The sequence below is a fragment of the Ogataea angusta genome (assembly GCF_019207475.1).
Source record: "Ogataea angusta isolate 61-244 chromosome Unknown 61-244_NODE_4_length_877678_cov_91.023368, whole genome shotgun sequence".
Classification (NCBI taxonomy): Eukaryota; Fungi; Ascomycota; class Pichiomycetes; order Pichiales; family Pichiaceae; genus Ogataea; species Ogataea angusta.
In genome coordinates this window covers 601,265-622,750 of record NW_025065218.1, presented here as the reverse complement: position 1 = coordinate 622,750, position 21,486 = coordinate 601,265, and the positions used below count along the sequence as shown (strand labels likewise).

Sequence of the window (21,486 nt, the reverse complement as noted above, 5' to 3'; positions counted from 1 at the left end):
AACACTTAAATGTTTTTCAGATCTTGGTACGCCAGAAAAAATTTCGACCAGAACCAAAATTGACTAACACTTGTTTCGAAAGTGGCATCCTTGCACCAGCTGGTTTCAGATGGTGGCTATCCACTCCCAAACTTTGAACATCTCGCCTCGCACCTCCGTCATGTACGTTTTCACGTTTGAGTTGGTCTCCACATGCTTGCTGACCTCGTTCCAAACCTTAGTTTTCTGTTTTGCGCTCAAGGATGCGTCTATTAGATAGTAATCGCGAAGCTGGATTTTGCCGATGTAAGGCTGCGGCGACTGGCCTAGTCGATACAGCTCGGCCTGTTTGCGTAACTTTTCGATGGTTTTCGTCGTGAGATCGTTCACCAGAATCCGTTTGTTCCTGTACTGGGTGAACTTGACACTGACGTATTTTATCAAGGTAGCAAATAACACCAGTGCAAGCAAGTGCCATTTGAGGCGGACAAACACGTCCATGAACATCCTGATGAGCCTGCACTTGATCGACAATTTCGATAGCGAATTTGAACGAATGAAATTCTCTCCAGTCACGAGCTCCGGACGCTGTTTGAGAATGGCAAACGTCTTCTCCCACAAGTAGTCGAAATCGTCGTCTTTCAGATCGAAAGTCTCGATAATGTAATTTTGCAAATGCGGTATGGTCATTCCAACCTCGTGGTCTTCGCCCCTACCGCACTTGTACTCGGCGTTTCGGCGATTCAGCAGGTCCGTTGCGACTTTGACCATCTTGTCGATTTTTTTCACCTTCACGGAGTCCAGGACACAGGTCTGGTATGTCGGTAACACTCCAAATAGCGACTTTAGCGGCTTATGGATGGTGTAGTCGGGATCGCAGTAAAGTCTAGAATAGGGGAAGCATTGTCCGTGTTCGGGACACGGAACGCAAGACAGAGTGAATATGCTTTCGATCCTGTCCAAGTAATGAGAAATTATCGGATGGGCTCTTCTATCGTACTCAAACAGCGGACTGTACACCTCAGAACCACAGAAACCGACCCTTATCCGCTGTTCGCGGTACGACGTAAACGCGTACATTAGACTCAGCGTCAAAAGCCAAGCAGTCACGAGTCTGTAGATGAGATTCGATGGCGGAGCTGCCCCGATCGATTTGAGAGCCTGCTTTGATTTCTCCTCTATCTGCTCTTGAGTGACATCAATTTCGTGTTGCAACTGGGTCAGCATCTCCTCGTCATTGGTGCTGTCTGGCGACTGCGGCCTTGACAACTTCTTTTCCTCTGATTTATCCAGGGAAATCGGCTTTGTTGGGCCAGACAGTTTTTCGAGCTGCGCAGCAAAATCGGAGACATCGAGCGAAGGGATTGGTTTTCGCGGACTGTTAAACACCATCGGCGTCGAAGAGGGCAGAGTAGGTACCACAAACGATTCGTCGAGGTGCGTATCTGCAGGGGGCGGTGTTTGAGACACTTCGTTCTTGGCGTGGATAATCACAGTACTTTCTTCTTGCTTGTCTTCCGTAGGCGAAATATTGCGCTCGTCTTTCAGGCCTGATATCTGGTCTGCCCGCGGACTCGATTCCTCCTTGATATCGGTCTGTTTCTTAGGAGACACAATTGTTGAGTTATTAGGCGTCGTTGGTGCCGAGGAAGAAAAAACACGCTTGTGATTCGTCTGTTTCTTCAGAATCTTGGAGTACTCTTTGTGCACCGTAGCGTCGGCATCGTCGTTACCGTCCTCCAGGCCGCGTTTCTGGGGAATGCTTTGGCCGACCAGGTCCTTGAGCTTTCCCTTGCCAGGAGGACTGGCTATCGCAGGCGGCAAATTCGAGACACGCTTCGGCTTGGGGATCTTGGCCCGCGGCTTGGTCACTTTTGGCGGGGGTATTTTCGAGCTGGAAACATGAACAGTGGCTTGTTTCTGTTCCGGCTTGGAAAGCTCTGTATCCGCCTTTTTGCGCTCCTCCTCTGCGCCAGAGCTTAGCTCGGTCTCGTCCTCGCTACCTTCACTGTCCTCCGCCGTATTCTCCTTTTTTTCGCTCTCAGAGGCCCTTGTTTGGGCTTTAAGCAGCTCGATAAGATCTGCCTTACGCGCACTCCTGGGTATGGACACGCCGCGTTTGTGCAGGATCTTTTTCAGATCGACCACACGCAGCGAATTGAGGTCAAACTCTGGCGTTAGAACGCGGTGCCGCTGAACTTACCCGTCTCACTCGGTGCACTCATAAACAAGACAATAAAGTAAATAAAGGTTTGAATTTTTTGGGTGGATTAGGTAAGCGGGCCGGACTGGAGCGGCACAGCCCAGAAAAGCTCTGTTGTTTCTTCTGACTCGGATGTTTACGTAAGCCCGCAGAAAATGGTGTGACGGCAAAAAACGGTACGGACCCATACTATCCATCGGTCGTGGGAGGACCTGCGGGATAGGAGCAATAGAGACCGAAAACGCCTTGGGGGCAAAAACAGGTTTCTATGCTCGCGCTGTCGCGCAAGCTCGCTCCTTCCGCACAGCATCTCACTCTGCCCGCTCTCCGGCCCCGATCTGAGGTCATGCTCCTTCCCCTCACTTGCCCTACAAACAGCTGTCTTTTTCACAATTTCTGCCACCCGTGCGGCTTTCGTGCATATGGGTGGCATGGTGTAATTTATTTGCTGCATAGGTTGATCCGAAAATCATATAAAAGGTGTAGCAACCACCCCTTACAGCCATTGCAAAATGACTGAATCCCAACTACCTTCTCAAATTCCCTTTGGCCGCTACGTGTTTGAGCGTATCAAGCAAGTCGGAGTGAACACCATCTTCGGTGTTCCTGGTGACTTCAACCTGTCTCTGCTCGACCACGTCTACACAGTGGACGGCCTGAGATGGGCCGGTAACGCCAACGAGCTCAATGCGGGCTACTCTGCCGATGGTTACTCGCGCATCAACGGCATGTCCTGTCTGGTGACCACCTTTGGTGTCGGAGACTTATCGGCGGTCAACGCCGTTGCCGGTATGATGGCCGAGCACGTTGGATGTCTGCACATTGTCGGCACGCCTTCGCTGTCGAGTATCTCGAACAGACTGTTGTTGCACCACACGCTGGGTAACGGCCGTTTTGACATTTTCGAGGAGATGTCTAAGCACATCACCCAGAAGACCGCCAGCATCGATGATATTAGAACCGCACAGGCCGTCTTGGACGACCTGATCGAGACCGCCTACACCACCAAGAGACCGGTGTATTTGGGGCTGCCTTCGAACTTTGTGGACCAGCTGGTCGACGCCGAGCGGCTGAAGACGCCATTGAAGCTGACGCTGCCTCCTAATAACAAGCTTGCCGAGGACGAGATTGTCGAGGGCATCTTCAACAAGATTATTGAGGCCAAGGACCCAATTCTGCTCGTGGACGCTTGTGCCTCGAGACACGACGTGCAGGACCTTGTGGCGCAATTCGCCGAGGCCACGAAATTCCCCGTCTACACAACGCCTATGGGCAAGTCGGCCTTCAGCGAGGACCATTCCAGATTTGGCGGTGTCTACATCGGAGTCCTGTCGAACCCGGACGTGAAGGAGGCTGTCGAGTCGTCTGACCTGATTTTGAGTGTCGGCGGCCTGCTGTCGGACTTCAACACCGGCTCGTTCTCGTACAACTACCACACCACCAACGTGATCGAGTTCCACTCGGACTTCTGCAAAGTCCGCGCCGCCACGTACGCGGACGTCAAGATGAAGTACGTGCTCGAGAGACTGTGCCGCAAGATCAAGGACGCCAAACTGGACTACGTGCCAAAGCCGCTGCCAGAGTCGGTCAACGACTACAAGCAGGTGGCCAACATCAAGTCGGGCAAGCTGACGCAGGACTACCTGTGGAAGAAACTGTCCTTCTTCCTGCGCTCCGGCGACGTTCTGGTCACCGAGACAGGCACGTCCTCGTTCGGTGTGACACAGACGCATTTCCCAGGCAACATCACGGCCATCTCCCAGGTGCTGTGGGGCTCGATCGGCTACTCGCTTCCTTCTGCCACCGGCGCGCAGTTCGCGCTCGAGGAGATCGACCCTAGCCGCAGATGCATTCTGTTCATTGGTGACGGCTCTCTGCAGCTGACCGTCCAGTCCATCTCCGACATCTGCCGCTGGAACCTCAAGCCATACCTGTTTGTGCTCAACAACAACGGGTACACGATCGAGAAGCTGATCCACGGTCCTCAGGCACAGTACAACATGATCCAGAAATGGGACCACTTCAAGATCTTGGAGCTGTTCCACGACAAGGTCGACTACGAGAACCACCGCGTGTCGACGATCGAGGAGCTGAACGCGCTGTTTGCCGACAAGGCGTTCAACAAGAACGACAAGGTCAGACTGATCGAGATCATGCTCGACGAGATGGACGCCCCAGAGAACCTGGTCAAGCAGGCCAAGATCTCGGAGCAGATCAATGCTGCCTAATGAATACAGATTTATAATGTTTATAGACTTTATCTAAAACAGGCCCTCGATCTGGCCGTCCACAACCTCGACGTTCATGTAGCCCGCGTGCGTGGCGAGGCCTGGGATCGTCATGATCTCGGCGGCCAGAGCGTACAGATAGCCCGCGCCGGCGCTCAGCCGCACCTCTCTGATCGGAACGGTGAACCCGTGCGGAACACCCTTGAGTTTCGGATCGTGCGACAGCGAGTACTGCGTCTTGGCGATGCAGATCGGCAGCCGGCCAAACCCTTGCGCCTCGTACGTGGCGATCTGCTCTCTGGCCAGCGCCGACAGCTCGACGCCGTCGGCGCCGTACATTTTGCGCGCAATCGCGCTCAGCTTGTCCTCCACCGAGCCGTCCAGCTCGTACAGAAAGTTGCCCGCGTTCGGCTGTTTGGCAGCCTCCACCACGGCCCGCGCAAGCTCCACCGCGCCGGCTCCGCCCTGCGCCCAGTGGTTCGACGGCACGGCCGCCGTGGCGCCCGCCTTTATAGCCTCCTCCTGGATCGCAGCTATCTCCGCAGCCGTGTCCGTGACAAACTGGTTGATGGCCACCACGACCGGCGCGCCGTAGCTCTTGGCGTTGGCGATCTGCTTCGCCAGGTTGGCGCACCCGCGGCGCACGAGCTCCACGTTCTCCTGCGTGTACGCCTCGGGCAACGTCTGGCCCGGCTTCACGTCAGGGGCACCGCCGTGCAGCTTGAGCGCGCGCGACGTGGCCACCAGCACCACAACGTTCGGCTTCAGCCCGGACGCGCGGCACTTGATGTTGAAAAACCGCTCGCCGCCCATCGTGAAGTCGAACCCAGCCTCCGTCACGACGAAGCCCTTGGTGGCGGCGGCAGAGCCGGCGGGAGCACCCTTGTGCGACCCCACAAGCTTGAGCGCCAGCCGGTCAGCAATGACCGACGACGCGCCGATCGAGATGTTGGCGAACGGCCCCGCGTGCACAAACACGGGCGTGCCCTCCAGCGTCTGCATCAGGTTCGGCTTGACCGCGTCCTTGAGCAGCGCCGTGATGGCCCCCGCACACCCCACGTCCTCCGCCGTGACCGGCTCGCCGCCCCGGCTCGAGCCCACCACCATGCGGCCCACGCGGTCTCTCAGGTCCTCCAAGTCCCGCGATAGCGCCAAAATCGCCATGATTTCTGAGGCGACCGTGATGTCAAAGCCTGTCTTGCGCGTGAAGCCTTTTTCGGTCGGAGCCTGCCCCACGGTAACCTGTCTGAGGAACCGGTCGTTCACGTCCACCACGCGTTTAATCTGAATCGATTCCGGGTCGAGATCGAGTCTTGCAAACCGCGCAGCGTCCGCCTCGCACAGCTTGTCCGGGTCGGTCTCCGCAATGCCCAGTTTTTGCAACCGCTTCAGCATAGATGGGGTGAACTTTCTCTGGCCCTTCTTAACCGGAACAAGCCGCTTGTACAGCGCCTTGTCGCTCTGCGTGCTCTCGTGAAACATCCGTGTGTCAATGGCCGCCGCCAGCAGATTGTTGGCGGCGCCAATTGCGTGGATGTCGCCCGTCAAGTGCATGTTGAACTCGTCCATTGGGATCACCTGCGCATAGCCACCTCCGGCAGCTCCGCCCTTGACACCAAACGTGGGGCCCATCGACGGCTGTCTCACGTTGGCCACCGCAGGGACGCCCAAGTGGGCGCCCAGAGCCTGCACCAGCCCCATCGTCGTGGTCGACTTGCCCTCACCCAGCGGCGTGGGGGTGATGCCCGCCACCAGCACGTAGTTGCCGTTGTCGCGGTCCTCCTTCAGCCGGTCGTACACCGCCAGCGACACCTTGGCCTTGTAGTGGCCGAACTGCTCGAGCTCGGACTCCTTGATGCCCAGCTCCTCGGCGACCTCGGTGATGTGCTTTGGCTGCTGCGCCCGCGAGATGTCGATGTCGGACGGCACCGGGTCGACACATTCAAGTGGGAGTGGCACGCACTCGACGGGGCGCGATTCGCGCTCCATTTGGCGCTTCGCTGCCTGCACAACGTTGTCCACAAGCATGGCCACCGTCATGGGGCCGACTCCGCCAGGGACAGGCGTCAGGAACGAGGCCCTGTCGACACACGAGTCGTAGTCGACGTCCCCCACAAGCTTGCGCCCACTCTTGGTGCCCGGGGCGTCCACGTAGTTGATCCCGACGTCGATCACCACGGCGCCCGGCTTGAGCCAGTCGCCCTTGACGAATTTCGGCTTTCCGAGCGCAGCAACCACAATGTCGGCCTGGCGCACCAGCTCCGGGATGTTTGCCGTGCGGCTGTGGCACATGGTGACCGTGCAGTTGGCCTTCTTGAGCAGCGCAGCAACAGGCGTCCCCACGATGTCGGAGCGGCCAATCACGACGGCGTGCTTGCCGGCCAGCTCGACGCCGGTCTGCTCCAGCAGCCGCATGCACCCGTTCGGCGTGCACGGCAGAAACAGCGGCTCTCCGTCCTTCTTGGCCAGCTCCCCCACGTTGTATCTGTCGAAACCGTCCACGTCCTTCTCCGTGGCCACGCTGTTGGTGACCTTGACCTCCGTGATATGTTTTGGTAGCGGGAGCTGCACCAGAACTCCGTGCACCTTGGAGTCCTCGTTCAATTCGCGGATCTTGTTCAAAAGAGTCACCTCTGCTGTGTCTTCTGGCATTTTGATGACGTTGCACTCGATGCCCGACTCTGTCGATGCCTTCAGCTTCATTCTCACGTACGCCGAGGAGTCTGGTCTGCTGCCGACCTGGATGATTGTCAGTGACGGCTTGAAGTTGGGGTTGGCCTGCTGCACTTGCGAGATCGCCTTTCTTGCATTTGCACGGATCTCGGCGGCCAGCTTGGTGCCCGAGAGAATTTGCGCGGCCAGCGACCGCACAGAGGCGCTGAACCGTCTGAGTTGCATAGATTTGAACGAGCTTGCTCTGAGCATGGTGTATCTAGAGCAGGGTCTACTATGCGGATGAGTGAAAGAATTTATTAAATCAATTTTTCAAGTCAAAAAAAAAAAAAAATCGTGGATGCACCTGCACAAAAAATAAAACTAATATAAATAGCCAAAACGGGGGCAGCACAGGAGAACAGTATAGCGTGGTGGCTGTTGCTGGTGCGCCTCTCGCAGACTCTTATGGCCGTCGATCAGTCCCAGCACCTGTAGTATTGTCTCTGAATGTTTCCAGATTCCCCCACCCCTCCAATTTTAAATCTCAGCTATTTAATTTAACCTCAAATTAATTTTCACATCTCACAACATTTATATTGTCGCACTATATACATCACACCTGCTTTCCACGCGGCCGGTCCTTCACCTTGTTCTTGTTGACGTGCTTGCCCGTTCTGGTCTTGAACCCACCCTTGGCAAGAACACCCCAAGGAGACATAGGCGGCTTGTTACTCTTCGACTTACCACGGCCTCCTCCGAGCGGGTGGTCCACCTTGTTCATGGCCACTCCTCTCACGGTCGGCCTGATACCCTTGTTTCTGTTTCTTCCGGCCTTACCCAGACTCTCGTTGTGGTGCGCCGCGTTCGACGTCACGCCAAGCGTGGCACACGCTTCCAGACTCACATACCGCTGCTCGCCGCTCTGCAATTGCACCACGGCGCGCTTTTTTTCTGGGTCTTTCGCTACCACACGCGCGTACGTGCCCGCAGCACGGCAGTACTTGGCCGGCCCGTTCTTGTGCTCGCCCACATTGTACACAATCGTGCCCACGGGAATCAGAGAGATGGGAAGACAGTTGCCCTTTCTGGAGATCCGCACAGCGAGAATCGCAGGGTCGATCTTGCCCCCCATCTCCTGCATGATCCTCTCAGGGATCCCAGACCGGAAAGACTCCACCTCGTCGCCTTCTCGGAGCCCCTCGCACGCGATTATGTACGAGAGCTCGCCCGTCTCGTTGTGCTTGATCAGAGCAATGTGTGCCGTTCTGTTCGGGTCGTACTCGATTCTCACCACCGTCTGCGGCCCGCCAGCCTGTCTGGTGTAGTCTATCAGCCGGATCCGGCGCTTGTGCCCGCCTCCGCGGTGTCTCACAACGATTCGTCCCGTGTTGTTACGTCCGGACCTCGGCACCCTTGTCACGGTCAGCGGCTTGTGGGGCTTGCCTTTCCACAGATAAGGGTACACCGGCCGCCGCCACCACCTCAGACTCGGCGAAACAGGCTTCATGCGCTTGAGCTGGACTCTTTCCTTCGACAGCTCGAGCTGTCTTCTCGTCATGGTGTCCTGCTTCTCAAGCTCGGTCTGCTCAATGCTTCGCTGGCCGAGAAACACCTGGCTCGCCGGCCTGGCCGCAAACAGCGGGCCGAACCACGGCGCAGCCACGGCTCTTCTCGAAACCTGGAATAGAAAAGACATGGATGGGTCTTGTATTTTTTTTCATCCGTATTATTTTGAACGCAGGGCGCATAACTGTCGCGCACAGGGGCCGCTAATGCCCAACGAATGAAAAAATTCAGTCCTCCAAAAACACTCTGTTAATCAGATTCCGAGCCATGTTTGCGTCCCGTCAATTCGTGAGAAGATTGGCATCTGCCGCCCCAATCAAGCCTCCAGTCCAGCTGTTCGGTCTGGACGGCACCTACGCCACCGCATTGTTCTCCGCTTCAGCCAAGGACTCCTCCATCGACAAGACGTTCCAGTCTGTCCAGAAACTCTCCTCCACCATCAGCAAGGACGCCAAGGTCGCCCAGGTGCTGTCGAATCCGGCTCTGTCGCTGAACTCCAGAAAGGAGGTTGTTTCCATCCTGTCCAAGGAGCTGAAATTGGAGCCTGTTGTGTCCAACCTGTTGACCGTGTTGGCCGAGAACAACAGACTGTCCTTGTTCGACTCCATTGCCAAGCAGTTTGGCGTTCTGAACGACGCGTACAACGGCGTGGTCGAGGCCACCGTTGTTTCCGCCAAGCCACTGGACAGCAAAATCCTCAACAGACTGACCAAGTCCATCACCAACTCCAAGTACGTTGGCTCGGGCAAGACCCTGAAGATCAAGAACGAGGTCAACCCAGAGATTCTGGGCGGTCTGATTGTTGAGGTGGCCGACAAGTCGGTCGACCTGTCGCTCGCCACCAAGGTCAACAAGCTCAACAAGGTTTTATCGGAGACTATTTGAGGATATAGCAATGAGATTCTAGACGTACTGTACCGGTAGGTGTAGTGGGGTGGGTGGTGTTTTAATGCTTTGTCCACCCCCCCTCGCAAGAGTTCTTAGCTCCCCCCCCCACACAGCAGGCTTTGCATAAATTCGTCTCGAGCTGGCCTGTATTTTTTTTTTTTATGGACGTTGGACAGCAACTCAGCCGTCTGAATATCCGCGACTATGAGGACATAACCAGCGAGTTCTTCGCCATAACGTCAGCCATCGAGTACGGCTCCATCGTCAAGTCGAAGCAATTCAAGCTTCTGGAAGGCACTCACGCTCTGGAGGTGTTGAATCCCAAGCTGGACACAGCGCTGCTGGAGCCTGGCATTCTACATCCAGTCGTCGAGACGCTCGACCAGGCTGCGTGGGTGATGGTGCGTCTGCTCGGCAGCGTGTGTGCGTGGCTCGAGAACAACTCGCTGAGCGTAAGCGTTTTAAGCTGCTATTTTGTCGAGCAGCTTATTCAGCGCAAACCCGTCACCGGCGAGCTTGTGGAGCGGTGCGTGGCTCCCTTCGTGAAGGGCGTGATCAGTTTTGTCAGCAGCGTGCTGAAACTCGGCGTCGCGGGCGTCATTTACGAGGAAGAGGACCTTAATACACAGACGATGGATCTTGACTTTTCCGTGTGCGACGGGGAGCAAACGGTGCTGGAGCTGCGAAATGCCGTTACGTGGGTGCGCAGCCAGCCAGAGTCTAGACCGCAGCAGCTTTGCGTGGACCTGCTGTCCCTGGTCGAGCACAGCCTGCACATTTGCGAAATTACACAGGTCTCCGTCGAGCTGTACGAAACCAGTCCGCAGTCGGTGTCGTCGGTGTCGTTTGCCGACAGTGCACTGGAAACCCTGGCGCGGCTGGCTGAGTCAGAGACCGTTGCGTTCGCCGCCGCGCTGCCGGAGGTGGCCTGCTTTTCCGCAAACGTGCAAAAAACGCTCAACAACCGATCGCCGCCCAAACCGTTGGCACATTCAGATTTCGCCAGCTCGCTCGAAAACTTCACCAAGCTGTTCACGGACTTCCAGTTCATGCTCAACGTGCTGGCTGTGCGCGACTCTGTGGAGCTGTACGAGTTTTTAAACTTATTTATGACGCGACGCCAATTCACAACCGATCCGGACGAGATACTCGGGAACCACGTTGTTGTGCGTGCGTTGATGCAGCTTTTCCTCATCAGAGACGACCGGTCGATACTGGGGTCGCGCCGATGGAACATCTCGACGCTTTTGATGGACGTTTTTTCAAAGATCTCGTTCCAAAACTCCAGGCTCCAGAGCAGCACCGACGACGAGCTCCGCAACGGCCTCGAAAAAATGATCATCCAGATAGAGCCGGCGTTCTACAACTTTCTCACGTGCATCTCGCAGAACCCGTCGCGCCAGCGCCAGTTCGTCAATAAGGAGCTGATCATTTGGGACTCGATCCAGGTCGAGGCCGAGAATTTCGAGCTCGAGAGCCACGCCAAGCTCCACGACACTTTTGCGAACTCCGAGCTGCCAGTGATGCCAGTCTCGTCCTTTGTCTACTACCTGAAGCTCACCAAGATGGCAGAGCTGCTGTTCAAGTCCATAGAGCTGTGTCTGTTCAAGGACTGTCGCGAACTGCATCTCGGCTACTGGCTGCTCGCAAACCAGCTCGACTATTTGGTGCAGCACATAAAACGGCTGCTGGACATCAACCAGCTGCGACAGACGCAGCTGGCGGCGTTCTCGAAGAAAATCAAGAAGGCCAAGGGCGACAAGAAGGCCAAGCTGCGCGAGGAGTACGAAATAAAAAAACAGTCTCTACCGCAGCTACAAAAAATGGAGCTTTATTTTAATATGCTGCTGACAAAGTACCAGATCCACAAAAGTCTCGCCGAAAACCGCGCCACCGTGCTGCGGATGCTCGGAAAACAGGGCTTCATGGACCTTCCGAAGCTCTGCAAGGCCTCAGAAGAGACCCTGTACAATCTGCAGTTCAAGTCCTTCCAGTCAATAGGAGTTCCTCAACTGCCCTCATTCAAAGAGTACAAGGAGATGATGAAACAGGAAAAATGGCTGGCCAGCCAGCTGTCCCCCGAGGCCAACGCCAGCTACCAGAAGGGCGTCCTGAAACAGAAATCAGACGAAATAAATGCCAACATCCGACGTCTGGAGGCACTGGTAGCAGAAATGCAGCTCCCGCAATTTATCAGCGAACGGCTCATACAGGACACTAAACTGCTGAAAAAAGCCAACGTGGCATGTCTGCTGACGTTCAGCCAGGCGCTCAAGGTGGCAGACCTGCCGAAATCGCACGTCGCAGTGGTGTTCGAAAAGTACGACCACCACCTGTACTATCCGAATATAAAAGTGGCAGCAAAATAAATACCAGCCAGCACTAAACAACCAGTCGGACGGTGGCTTCGGCATCCGCTAAGGAAGAAGGGATTCTCACCGACATGGCGTAGCAGAGCAGCAGTAGGGAGAGCCGCGGGCTCCCGCCCCGAGCCCTCGTCTGAAGTCACGTGACTTCACACGGAAGCCGGGGCCAGGGTTTCGACTGTGCCAGTTTTTGAAAAATTCAGGCAAAAAAAATTTACCACACCTTTTAACCATGCCTCCAAAGTTCGACCCTAATGAAGTGAAGTACATCTACCTGAGAGCCGTTGGTGGTGAAGTGGGAGCATCCTCCGCTCTTGCCCCAAAGATCGGTCCTCTTGGTCTGTCCCCAAAGAAGGTCGGTGAAGACATTGCCAAGGCCACCACCAAGTTCAAGGGTATCAAGGTGACTGTGCAGCTGAAGATCCAGAACAGACAGGCCCAGGCCTCTGTTGTTCCATCTGCCTCCTCGCTGGTCATCACCGCTTTGAAGGAGCCACCTAGAGACAGAAAGAAGGACAAGAACGTCAAGCACTCCGGAAACATTCAGCTCGAGGAGATCTGGGAGATTGCTAGAACCATGAGAGAAAAGTCTTTCGGTAAGACTCTTGCTTCCGTTGCCAAGGAGGTCCTTGGTACTGCCCAGTCTGTGGGATGCAGAGTTGCCGGTAAGAACCCTCACGACATCATTGAGGCCATCGACGCTGGCGAGATTGATGTCCCAGAAAACTGATCAGATATGTACACGGCGGAATATATCATAATACAGAAAGAAAAGTCCTTCTATCCAGTTTGCCAACACTCTGGTGCCAAGTGTCTGCCATATTTGGTTCCTATTTTGGTGCAAACGAGATCAATCTGTTTCCTACTCACCATGGATGAACATAGTGATTCCACTGGTCCATTTCAGATCCAGACATAGTTAACTGTAGCTATTTTGTAGTATATTTTCCCCTGCACGACCTCTGTAGATAGGCTATGTAAACAAAAAATAATAATTTCTCTTCTTCATGTCTGATTCCATCGACAGGGTCTTTGTCAAGGCCATAGCCACCATCCGGACGCTGTCCACGCGGTCGCCCAAGAGCTCGCTGCCGCGGCCGCCGCTCGCCAACCGCGTCAAGCTATACGGGCTCTACAAGCAGGCGACCGAGGGGGACGTCACAGGACTCATGGAAAGACCCATAGGGTCGCGGCCAGAAGATGAGGCAGCCAAGCGCAAGTGGGACGCGTGGAAGCTGGAGGAAGGACTCTCCAAAACAGACGCCAAAAAACAGTACATTTCATATCTAATAGACACCATGAGAAGCCATGCCAACGAGTCTGTGGAGGCCCGTGAGCTGCTGAGCGAGCTGGAGTATCTGTGGGACCAGGTCAAGGACCAGCAGGTGTCGCCGACGCTGGGCGAGTTCCACCACGAAGTCCCGCTGTCCACACGCGCGCAGAGCCCTGCTCTGTCGTTGTACCGTCTCACGTCGTTGGGCTCGCATGCGAATCTTGTGCGGCCTGTTTCGCGGCTCTCGATGGCCAGCACCCCTGCAGCGGAAAAACAGTTTGCGCAGGGCGCTGGCCAGCGGGCCGTCAGCAGCAACGCGACTATATCGCAGATCACAGGGTCCGGGGCCACGACGAGCGGACCAAACAGCCAGGGCATCAACACAACGACGAATCTCGATTTCGTGAGGTGGCAGAGCGACATCAACGCGACGCTGACTCGTCTCAGCTACGAGATATCGAGTCTGAAGACGATTGGACTAAATGCCCAGCTACACGAGTCTCCGCCCACCAGAAACGCGCCGAGAAAAGACAAGAAAAAGAGAACGCTTTATACTCGCATCAGGGCCCTCGTTGTTGCCCTGCTGGGCAAAATATTCAAACTTTTCAGGACAGTGCTGAAACACGCGGCACTAGACTCGGTGGTGGCTCTGGTTTTTCTGGGGCTCTTACGTAAGATAAGCACGGTGCAAGGGTGGGACACCGGTTTGGGCCAGGCCGTTGGGTCCAATGCTGAGGCTGTTTTGCACGGTGTGCGAGAGTTCTACCAGAGAATATTCAACGGCAAGTGGACTTTTTGGGGCAGCGAGCGCTCGCAGAATGCGTTGATACGAGTTTAATGGGAATGCCACATTCTGTAAAAACTCCATTTTCTAGAGTTTTTTTATTTATTCTGGCTGGGAAATCCCATGCTTACTAATCTGGGCTTCGCGAAATAGGAAGGACCAACGGCAAATTAATTAATCTTGTTATAATTTGCAAAAGAAGGGAGTATTGAGTCATACCTGGTGAAATCTCCACTGTTTTGTGCTCTAAACTAGACTTTTTGTACTTTCTATTGCAACAGCAGGCTCTTCCATATAATACGCAACCTTATAATGTCCACAGCAACTCCAGGCAGCTTGACCGATGAGAGCGCGCACTCAAAGCCCGGTCGCAAACCCATTAACACAGAGCCTTCCAACAAAAGAACGGCGCAGAACAGAGCAGCACAGCGGGCTTTCAGGGAACGGAAGGAGAAGAAAATGAAGGAGCTGGAGATGAAGGTCCAGATGCTTGAGAACGAGAAGATGCAGATTGCTAATGAAACAGAGTTGCTCAGAATCCAGGTGAACACACTCATGAACAGGCTCATGAACCGTGGAGAGGGAGATATTCTGAAGGAACTCCCCACTCTTGCCGATTTAAAGCAACAAAACACCAACACCGCTACCGCACTCACGTCAACAGACTCGGAAAAATCCACATCTAATACCTCATCCCCAAATAACTCGACTCACACGCCCGCCTCATCGTACTCCTCAGCAGCAGAGAAAAGTACGGAGTTTTTGTTCCCTTGGACCGAAAAGCGAAAACAGACCAACCACACCGATGTGTCGAAGGACTCGTCTCCAAGAACAGACCTACACGACCTCAACCAAAAAAACTACAAAGGAGATTTTGAGGAGGAGAGCTTCTGCAACAGTTTAGGAACTGTGTGCGGCGATAAAAACTGTCCTGTTCCAAAAGAAAAACGTCCTTCCACAGTCACCGGTGGTTCTACTCTTCCGTCGTCGCGTGGGCTGGGGTCGGATTATTCCGCGTCTCCTTTCCAAATGCTTGCAGAGTTTGGATCCGAGAAGGCAGACAACAACGAGCTGCCTTTCTTGTTCGACACGCCAACTTATGACACCTCTTTGGTGTTCGACCAGGTGAATCCTTCTGCCTTTTCCCCGTCTGACTTTGTCTTTTCGTCCATCGAAAATGAGTTCCCTGTGACAACAGAGGCAGACCCACTGCAGGGATTAATAAGTGAGGAGTCGAAGGACGACCCACTAAGCGAATTCTTTGGCAACGCACAGCAGCAGCAACTGACGGTAAACAATTTGAATTCGCTCAACGGAACTGTTCCTCGGATCACCCCAGGAGTTTCTGTCGACGACAACGACAAGGACGAGGCTGTGCCGGACACAACTACGAACCTGATGAAGTGCTCGCAGATCTGGGAGCGCATCACGACGCATCCGAAGTTTAGCGAGCTGGACATTGACGGTTTGTGTTCTGAGCTCAAGATGAAGGCAAAGTGCAGCGAGAAGGGCGTCGTGGTGGACGGATCAGACGTCGGAGAAGTGTTGACACGTGCGATGAATCGCTGAATCACGGGTCTTGTTAATATTGGTTTTATACGGTAAATTTACTGTAACGGATAACATTAATGCGAATTTGGATTAGATGGGTTTTTGCAAACTAGCTGGGACAACGTCCTTATACTCAGCGGTGAGTTTAGATCAAGTTGAAGCGGTTGAAACTTCTGGGTAACTGCTACGATGCTACATATTGCTTCCTTCGCCAACTTATCCAGTAGCTTATAATTACCAACTCTAGCTAGAGCGCTTCTACCTGGAAGAAACTCACTGAGCATGTCTCGTATGGCTGAGTCTGAGCACCCTGAGAGAGTAGTATACTTGAACCATGTATCTGAGATCTGCTCCCTGGTGTATGGGTGTGCTGCCAAAATGCTAGCGCAGATTCTCGTTACCCTATTTCAAGATCGAATGAAAAAAAAGACAACAACGAAACAAAAGGGCAAATCTTGTGGAGCGAAATTATACTTTCCAGTGCATAAAACAAGCTTTTAACCCTTCAAATAGAAACTTGCATTTGTGTGTGTTGATTCGCTCTTTTTCCGCCCTTACCTGCGAAATATAAACCTTAATTGAACATGGCGGACATTTACGAGATCGAAGACATCGATGGAGTTCGTTTCAACTGGAACGCCTTTCCTGTGACCAGGCAGGAGGCTGAGAACATGGCAGCACCTGTTGGGTGTCTGTACACTCCACTTCTTCCGAGAGAGGACTTGCCTGTGGCAGCTTACGACCCACAATTGTGCAGAAGATGTCGAGCAGTCTTGAACGTGTTCTCTCAGATTGATTTGGGATCCAAAACCTGGACATGTACTTGCTGCTTGTCCAGAAACCCTCTTCCGGTGCATTATTCCAATATTTCAGCCGAAAACCTGCCAATTGAGCTGACTCCACAGGCATCGACCATAGAATATGTGTTGACAAAAACTCCTTCGCCTCCTCCGCCGGCTTTCATCTATGTCATTGACTTGTGTCAGGAGCCCGAAGATCTGCAAGCACTCAAAGACCTGCTGATCACCTCTTTGTCTCTGCACCCACCAGGATCTCTGATTGGTCTGATCACTTTTGACTCGGTGGTAAATGTGCACGAACTCAATTTCGACTCCTGCTTCAAAAAATATGTCTTCAGTGGAAACAAGGAGTACGAATCTGTGGAAGTGCAGAAACAACTTGGCATTTCTGGGAACGGTGCCAAGAACTGGATACAACAGTTCGAAACAGGCGGAACCATCAACAAATTCCTGTTGCCGCTAAGTGATCCAGAAGCCGAGTTCCAAATCACCAGAACCATCGAGTCGCTCGAAGTCTCGAAATGGACAGTCGAACCGGGCCACAGAGCGATCAGAGTGACGGGTTCAGCCCTCAGCATCGCCTCCTGCCTTGTTGAAGGCTCATTTTTACAATGCGCAGCAAAAGTGACACTATTCGTCGGCGGCCCATGTACATTTGGACCGGGGAAGATTGTGGGTACGGAGCTGAAGGAGCCTATTAGATCCCACAGCGACATTGACAAAGGTACTGCCAAGCATTACAAGAAGGCTGTTGCATTTTACAAGAAGCTGGCTACCAAAGCGGCTCTGGTGAAGAAAGACGTGAAAGACAAATTTTTCGATCCCCAATCTTCTGCTACATTCAGTGTTGATATTTTTGCCGGATGCTACGACCAAACCGGTATTTACGAGATGAGATCGTTGAGCAACCAAACCGGAGGCACAATCGTGGTGACCGACTCTTTCCAAACCTCCATCTTCAAAAACTCATTTTTTGCATGCTTCAACAAGGACGAGGAAGGATATCCTTTCTCCTACTTCGACGGCTCTCTGGAGGTGTTCACCTCCCAAAGGCTGAAGGTCGCAGGTGTGGTGGGTCTGGCCACCTCTTTGAAGCAAGAGGGAAAGAATGTGGCCGATGTTGAAGTTGGTAACGGGTTCACTAACAAATGGGCCCTTCCATCTGTGTCTCCACGACACACATACGGAATATTCTTCGACATGCAAACTGTCGGCGCTGCTGACCAACGCAACTCCTCGGTCCCAGAGGTCCATATCCAGTTCCAGACTACCTATAGACACACCAACGGTACTGTCCGGATGAGAGTGACAACTTTGAGCAGATTGACGTCCAACTCCACTGAGCTATCGAACACGTTTGACCAGGAGGCGGCGGCCGTGCTGTATGCAAGATTGATTGTCCACAAGCTGGAGAACGGCGGCGAGTATTCCGATCTTTTGAGATGGATTGACAAGTCTCTGGTTAAACTGTGTACGGTTTTTGGAGACTACTCCAGAAACGACCCAAACTCGTTCAGACTGTCGTCCAAGTTCAGTCTGCTTCCGCAATTCATCTACCATTTGAGAAGATCCCAATTCCTGCAAGTTTTCAACTGTTCTCCTGACGAGACCGCGTTCTACCACCACACGCTGCTCAGGACCGACGTGAGAGACTCGCTGGTGATGATCCAGCCTACTCTTGTGAGATTCATGGCCGACGGATCGGAGCCAGAGCCTGTTCTGCTGGACTCCGCGTCGCTCAAGCCGGACGCCGTGCTGCTGCTGGACGCCTTCTTCTACACTGTCATCTACTTCGGCAGCATCGCAGCCGAGTGGAGAGACGCAAACTACCCTAGAGACGAGTATCCTGGAGTTTATGATATGATTGAGAGATCGAGAGAGGAAGCTGCGTCGCTGATTGCCGACCGGTTCCCGCTGCCTAGATACGTTACGTGTGATGAGGGCAAGTCGCAGGCCAGATTCCTGTATTCAAAGCTGAATCCATCCGAGAACGACAACAACAACATCGGCACTGGCGGCGGCATGAGCGGCTACGTTGCCGACAGCGACCCAGCCAGCACGGTTGTGCACACGGAGGACGTCAGCTTGAAGACGTTCTTCCAGCATCTGGCCAAGCTGGTGGTCAACAATTCTGTTGCCTAAGCTTGCCTATTAGAACGAGCTCCATGTCCAGTCGTTAGGGACTGCGGACTTGCTTGAATCGGAGTTCATGCGGTCTCTATTGGTGTTCTGTGTCTCTTTGGGGGTGTCCAGCTGGACTTCCGACTCGTAGTCGCTGTCGTTTTGGAGGAACAGGAGCCAGTCTCTAAAACATCGGTCGCACACTTTACTGAACTTGCAGTACGTTGCGTTTTTCACGACGCCGCCTCCGGAATCGAGGATTTTGCCGTGGTCGAGTTCCGGCTTTTCGAACTTGGCCAGCACGTTGAGGTTTGCGCTGTTCTGGACGCAGCGGTAGCAGAAAATTTCTCCGCAGTGGCGACAGTGGTGCTTGCGGCGCACCAGCGAAAAATAGATATTGCAGCCCGTGCACCTGTTTGTGGAGTGGTTGGGTTTCCAATGCGAATGCGAGGGCTCCACCCCCTTGGACGTGATCGAAGAGTTGGACAACACCTTGTGGAGAGCTATATCTGATTTGGACGATTCGACGTTTTCCGACGGGCTCGAGTCCTGGCTGGGCTCGCTTGGCTCCGAGGCCGAGCGCACGCCCGCGTCGCTCACGAGCGTCTGCCGCAGCACCGGCGGAACATACTTTATTTTGGGTTCACTGTGTAATTTAAGTCTCAACTCGCCTAACGGTGGCACACTAGTTCTGTCGTCTGACGACTCCGAGTACTGTCGGGTGGGCTTCGACAGGTCGAAGCTGGCCGGCTGGTACTCCGTGTTCGAGTCCGACGTGACGTAGTCGTTGTTTTCCGCCTTGAGATCGAGTTGTTGCGGCTCCTTGTCGTGGGGCTCTGGCTTGAAGTTTGAATTGATAAGCGACACCCGCGGCGCCCTTATCTTCTCGTCGTAGTTGTACTCGAACTCCGGGTTATGCAGAACCTCCTCCGGTGGCTCGTCCTTGTCCTTCAGTACGCCCCTGTACTTGGAATAGAACCTCTGGTGGTCCGGGTCGTAGGACGCCTCGTCGTACTGCTGCGACGGGTAGTGGTCGAGCACGGGGATCTGGGACTGCGAGCTGTTGCGGAAGATCGGTCTTTTGCGGAACGAGAACTGTGAGTTGTCCATCGGTACCGGCTGGAGGAAGGGGACGGTATTGGCAATACTAGCAGCAGCGTGAATATGTCCGTGTTTATCTTTGGAGATAAGACAGGGAAAAGCGAGCGTATTGTGCCGAGACAATGGGCGAACACCGGCACACAATGGACGGGGTCTGCTATTGGCCAGTGGCGAGCGCACCGAAGGGTCACGTGACACACGGGGCGGGCTTGGAGCACTCTTGCTGCCGCACGGAATTGGCTTCCGAATCAGGAAGGAGAATTACATGGCCACCACCAACACGAGCCCTCCGCTTGCCCCAAAACCTACAATAAGTACGCCCATTTGGCGCCGCTGTGCATTGTCTCGCACCGCAGATAAGATAAGTGTGCTTCGGACTCGATAACGCAGCTGCAGACTGACATATTTGATATATCTGTTATCTTACAGACTGGATCCCCGAGGCAACGCTGCTCGAATGCCAGCCGTGGCCCTGTGAAACTTATACTAATCCGGCAGTTATTTGATCTCTCTCTCGTGGATTCCCTAGTGTCCCCGATTTAATATTAATGCAGCTCCCGACGTAAAAATTTTCCTACAAATACCTCTGTCCTTCTTCTGCTCGAAGATTCCAAACATGACCAAAGACCTGGAAAAAGCCAATTTGCACGCAACAGTGTCTCCACGAGTGACTCTGGACTCCGACGCCGCCAAGCTGGCCCATCTCGGCTACAAGCAGGAGTTCAACAGAAGCTACTCTTTCTTGGCAACGTTTTCGTTCGCCCTGTCGATCTCTGGGCTCATGGGAACCGTCGCCATCACCTATCTGTATCCGCTGTGGGCCGGCGGCCCGGCCGCTGCGTCGTGGTCGTGGTTCATCGGCATGTTTGGCTGCCTGGCCATTGCTTACTCGGTCTCCCATATCACCTCGTGTTTCCCGACCTGCGGTGGAATGTACTATGTGATCACCCACGTCGTGCCGAAAAAACACGTGCCTCTTGTCTGCTGGATTGACGGATGGCTGTACTTCATCGGGGCCATGGCTGGAGCGTGCTCGACCGATTTCGGAGCTGCCACGCTGCTGCTGCAGACCGTTTCCATGGCTTCCGACTACAAGTACGTGCCGACGGCCGGCCACATCACCGGCGCGTCGATCGCTGTGATCATCACGCACGGCCTCATCAACTCGCTGCCGTCGTCCGTGCTCGCCAGAATCACCAAGTACTACTGTTTTGTGAACATCGGCTCTGTCATCGCGCTCATGATCACCATGCTGGTCAAGTGCCCAAAAATTAATTCCAAGGAGTACGTCTTCACCAAGGTCATCAACGGCACGGGCTGGTCGCACGACGGCTGGGCATTCCTGTTTGGCTTTTTGAACGTGTCGTGGGTCATGACGTGCTACGACGCCACGTCCAGAATGTCCGAGGAGATCAGCAACGCCGCGTACACCACGCCGCTGGCCATTGCGTCCGCCTTGACCGTGACCGCGCTTCTTGGCTGGATCCTCAACATCGTCTACACGCTGTGCATGGGCGACGACCTCGACGCGATTCTCAACACCTCGTCCGGCCAGCCGATCGTCCAGGTGTTTGACTACGCGATGGGCAGACAGGCTGCCACCGCGTACCTGGCGCTATGCTTCGTCGTGCTCTGGTTCTGCGGCGCCGTCGCCGTCTGCTCCATCAGCAGATCGTTCTGGTCGTTCTCCAGAGACCGCGGCGTTCCGTTCGCGTCGTTCTGGTACAACGTCGACAAGACCACCGGTGTGCCGCTCAGATGTCTGTGGATGATCACTCTCATCAACTCGCTGCTGACCCTGATCAACCTCGGCTCCTCGATCGCCATGAACGCTATTTTCTCCGTCTGCGCCATCGCCACCGACTGGTCGTACGTGCTGGTGATTTTCTTCTTCATGGTCAACGCGGAAAAAATGGGTGTGTCGCCTGGTCCGTTCAGCCTGGGCAAGTTCGCCAAGCCTATCATGTTCTA

General features: G+C 54.2%; 12 protein-coding genes across 12 annotated transcripts; 7 read left to right on the top strand and 5 right to left on the bottom strand.

Moving 5' to 3' along the window:
* Positions 1–105: 105 nt before the first annotated feature.
* Positions 106–2,379, bottom strand: KL928_002349 (uncharacterized protein; the record flags this gene model as incomplete). Its single annotated transcript, XM_043202815.1, has 2 exons — positions 106–2,150; positions 2,367–2,379. 2 exons carry the CDS (start codon positions 2,377–2,379, stop codon positions 106–108), a joined length of 2,058 nt encoding a protein of 685 aa, XP_043060554.1.
* A 315-nt stretch (positions 2,380–2,694) lies between these two features.
* KL928_002348 (uncharacterized protein) lies at positions 2,695–4,410 on the top strand (the record flags this gene model as incomplete). The annotated part of the gene is made up of 1 exon (XM_043202814.1): positions 2,695–4,410. One exon carries the CDS (start codon positions 2,695–2,697, stop codon positions 4,408–4,410), a length of 1,716 nt encoding a protein of 571 aa, XP_043060553.1.
* A 33-nt stretch (positions 4,411–4,443) lies between these two features.
* Positions 4,444–7,335, bottom strand: KL928_002347 (uncharacterized protein; the record flags this gene model as incomplete). Its single annotated transcript, XM_043202813.1, has 1 exon — positions 4,444–7,335. One exon carries the CDS (start codon positions 7,333–7,335, stop codon positions 4,444–4,446), a length of 2,892 nt encoding a protein of 963 aa, XP_043060552.1.
* Positions 7,336–7,678: 343 nt separating this feature from the next.
* Positions 7,679–8,761, bottom strand: KL928_002346 (uncharacterized protein; the record flags this gene model as incomplete). The annotated part of the gene is made up of 1 exon (XM_043202812.1): positions 7,679–8,761. The coding sequence occupies one exon, from the start codon at positions 8,759–8,761 to the stop codon at positions 7,679–7,681; it is 1,083 nt and encodes a 360-aa protein (XP_043060551.1).
* A 137-nt stretch (positions 8,762–8,898) lies between these two features.
* On the top strand, positions 8,899–9,516 carry KL928_002345 (uncharacterized protein; the record flags this gene model as incomplete). Its single annotated transcript, XM_043202811.1, has 1 exon — positions 8,899–9,516. The coding sequence occupies one exon, from the start codon at positions 8,899–8,901 to the stop codon at positions 9,514–9,516; it is 618 nt and encodes a 205-aa protein (XP_043060550.1).
* A 164-nt stretch (positions 9,517–9,680) lies between these two features.
* KL928_002344 (uncharacterized protein) lies at positions 9,681–11,888 on the top strand (the record flags this gene model as incomplete). Its single annotated transcript, XM_043202810.1, has 1 exon — positions 9,681–11,888. One exon carries the CDS (start codon positions 9,681–9,683, stop codon positions 11,886–11,888), a length of 2,208 nt encoding a protein of 735 aa, XP_043060549.1.
* Positions 11,889–12,117: 229 nt separating this feature from the next.
* On the top strand, positions 12,118–12,615 carry KL928_002343 (uncharacterized protein; the record flags this gene model as incomplete). The annotated part of the gene is made up of 1 exon (XM_043202809.1): positions 12,118–12,615. The coding sequence occupies one exon, from the start codon at positions 12,118–12,120 to the stop codon at positions 12,613–12,615; it is 498 nt and encodes a 165-aa protein (XP_043060548.1).
* Positions 12,616–12,892: 277 nt separating this feature from the next.
* KL928_002342 (uncharacterized protein) lies at positions 12,893–13,996 on the top strand (the record flags this gene model as incomplete). The annotated part of the gene is made up of 1 exon (XM_043202808.1): positions 12,893–13,996. One exon carries the CDS (start codon positions 12,893–12,895, stop codon positions 13,994–13,996), a length of 1,104 nt encoding a protein of 367 aa, XP_043060547.1.
* Positions 13,997–14,254: 258 nt separating this feature from the next.
* KL928_002341 (uncharacterized protein) lies at positions 14,255–15,511 on the top strand (the record flags this gene model as incomplete). The annotated part of the gene is made up of 1 exon (XM_043202807.1): positions 14,255–15,511. One exon carries the CDS (start codon positions 14,255–14,257, stop codon positions 15,509–15,511), a length of 1,257 nt encoding a protein of 418 aa, XP_043060546.1.
* Positions 15,512–16,077: 566 nt separating this feature from the next.
* KL928_002340 (uncharacterized protein) lies at positions 16,078–18,435 on the top strand (the record flags this gene model as incomplete). The annotated part of the gene is made up of 1 exon (XM_043202806.1): positions 16,078–18,435. The coding sequence occupies one exon, from the start codon at positions 16,078–16,080 to the stop codon at positions 18,433–18,435; it is 2,358 nt and encodes a 785-aa protein (XP_043060545.1).
* Positions 18,436–18,444: 9 nt separating this feature from the next.
* KL928_002339 (uncharacterized protein) lies at positions 18,445–19,839 on the bottom strand (the record flags this gene model as incomplete). Its single annotated transcript, XM_043202804.1, has 2 exons — positions 18,445–19,755; positions 19,825–19,839. 2 exons carry the CDS (start codon positions 19,837–19,839, stop codon positions 18,445–18,447), a joined length of 1,326 nt encoding a protein of 441 aa, XP_043060544.1.
* A 250-nt stretch (positions 19,840–20,089) lies between these two features.
* Positions 20,090–21,480, bottom strand: KL928_002338 (uncharacterized protein; the record flags this gene model as incomplete). The annotated part of the gene is made up of 2 exons (XM_043202803.1): positions 20,090–21,110; positions 21,212–21,480. The coding sequence occupies 2 exons, from the start codon at positions 21,478–21,480 to the stop codon at positions 20,090–20,092; spliced, it is 1,290 nt and encodes a 429-aa protein (XP_043060543.1).
* Between the last annotated feature and the right edge of the window lie 6 nt (positions 21,481–21,486).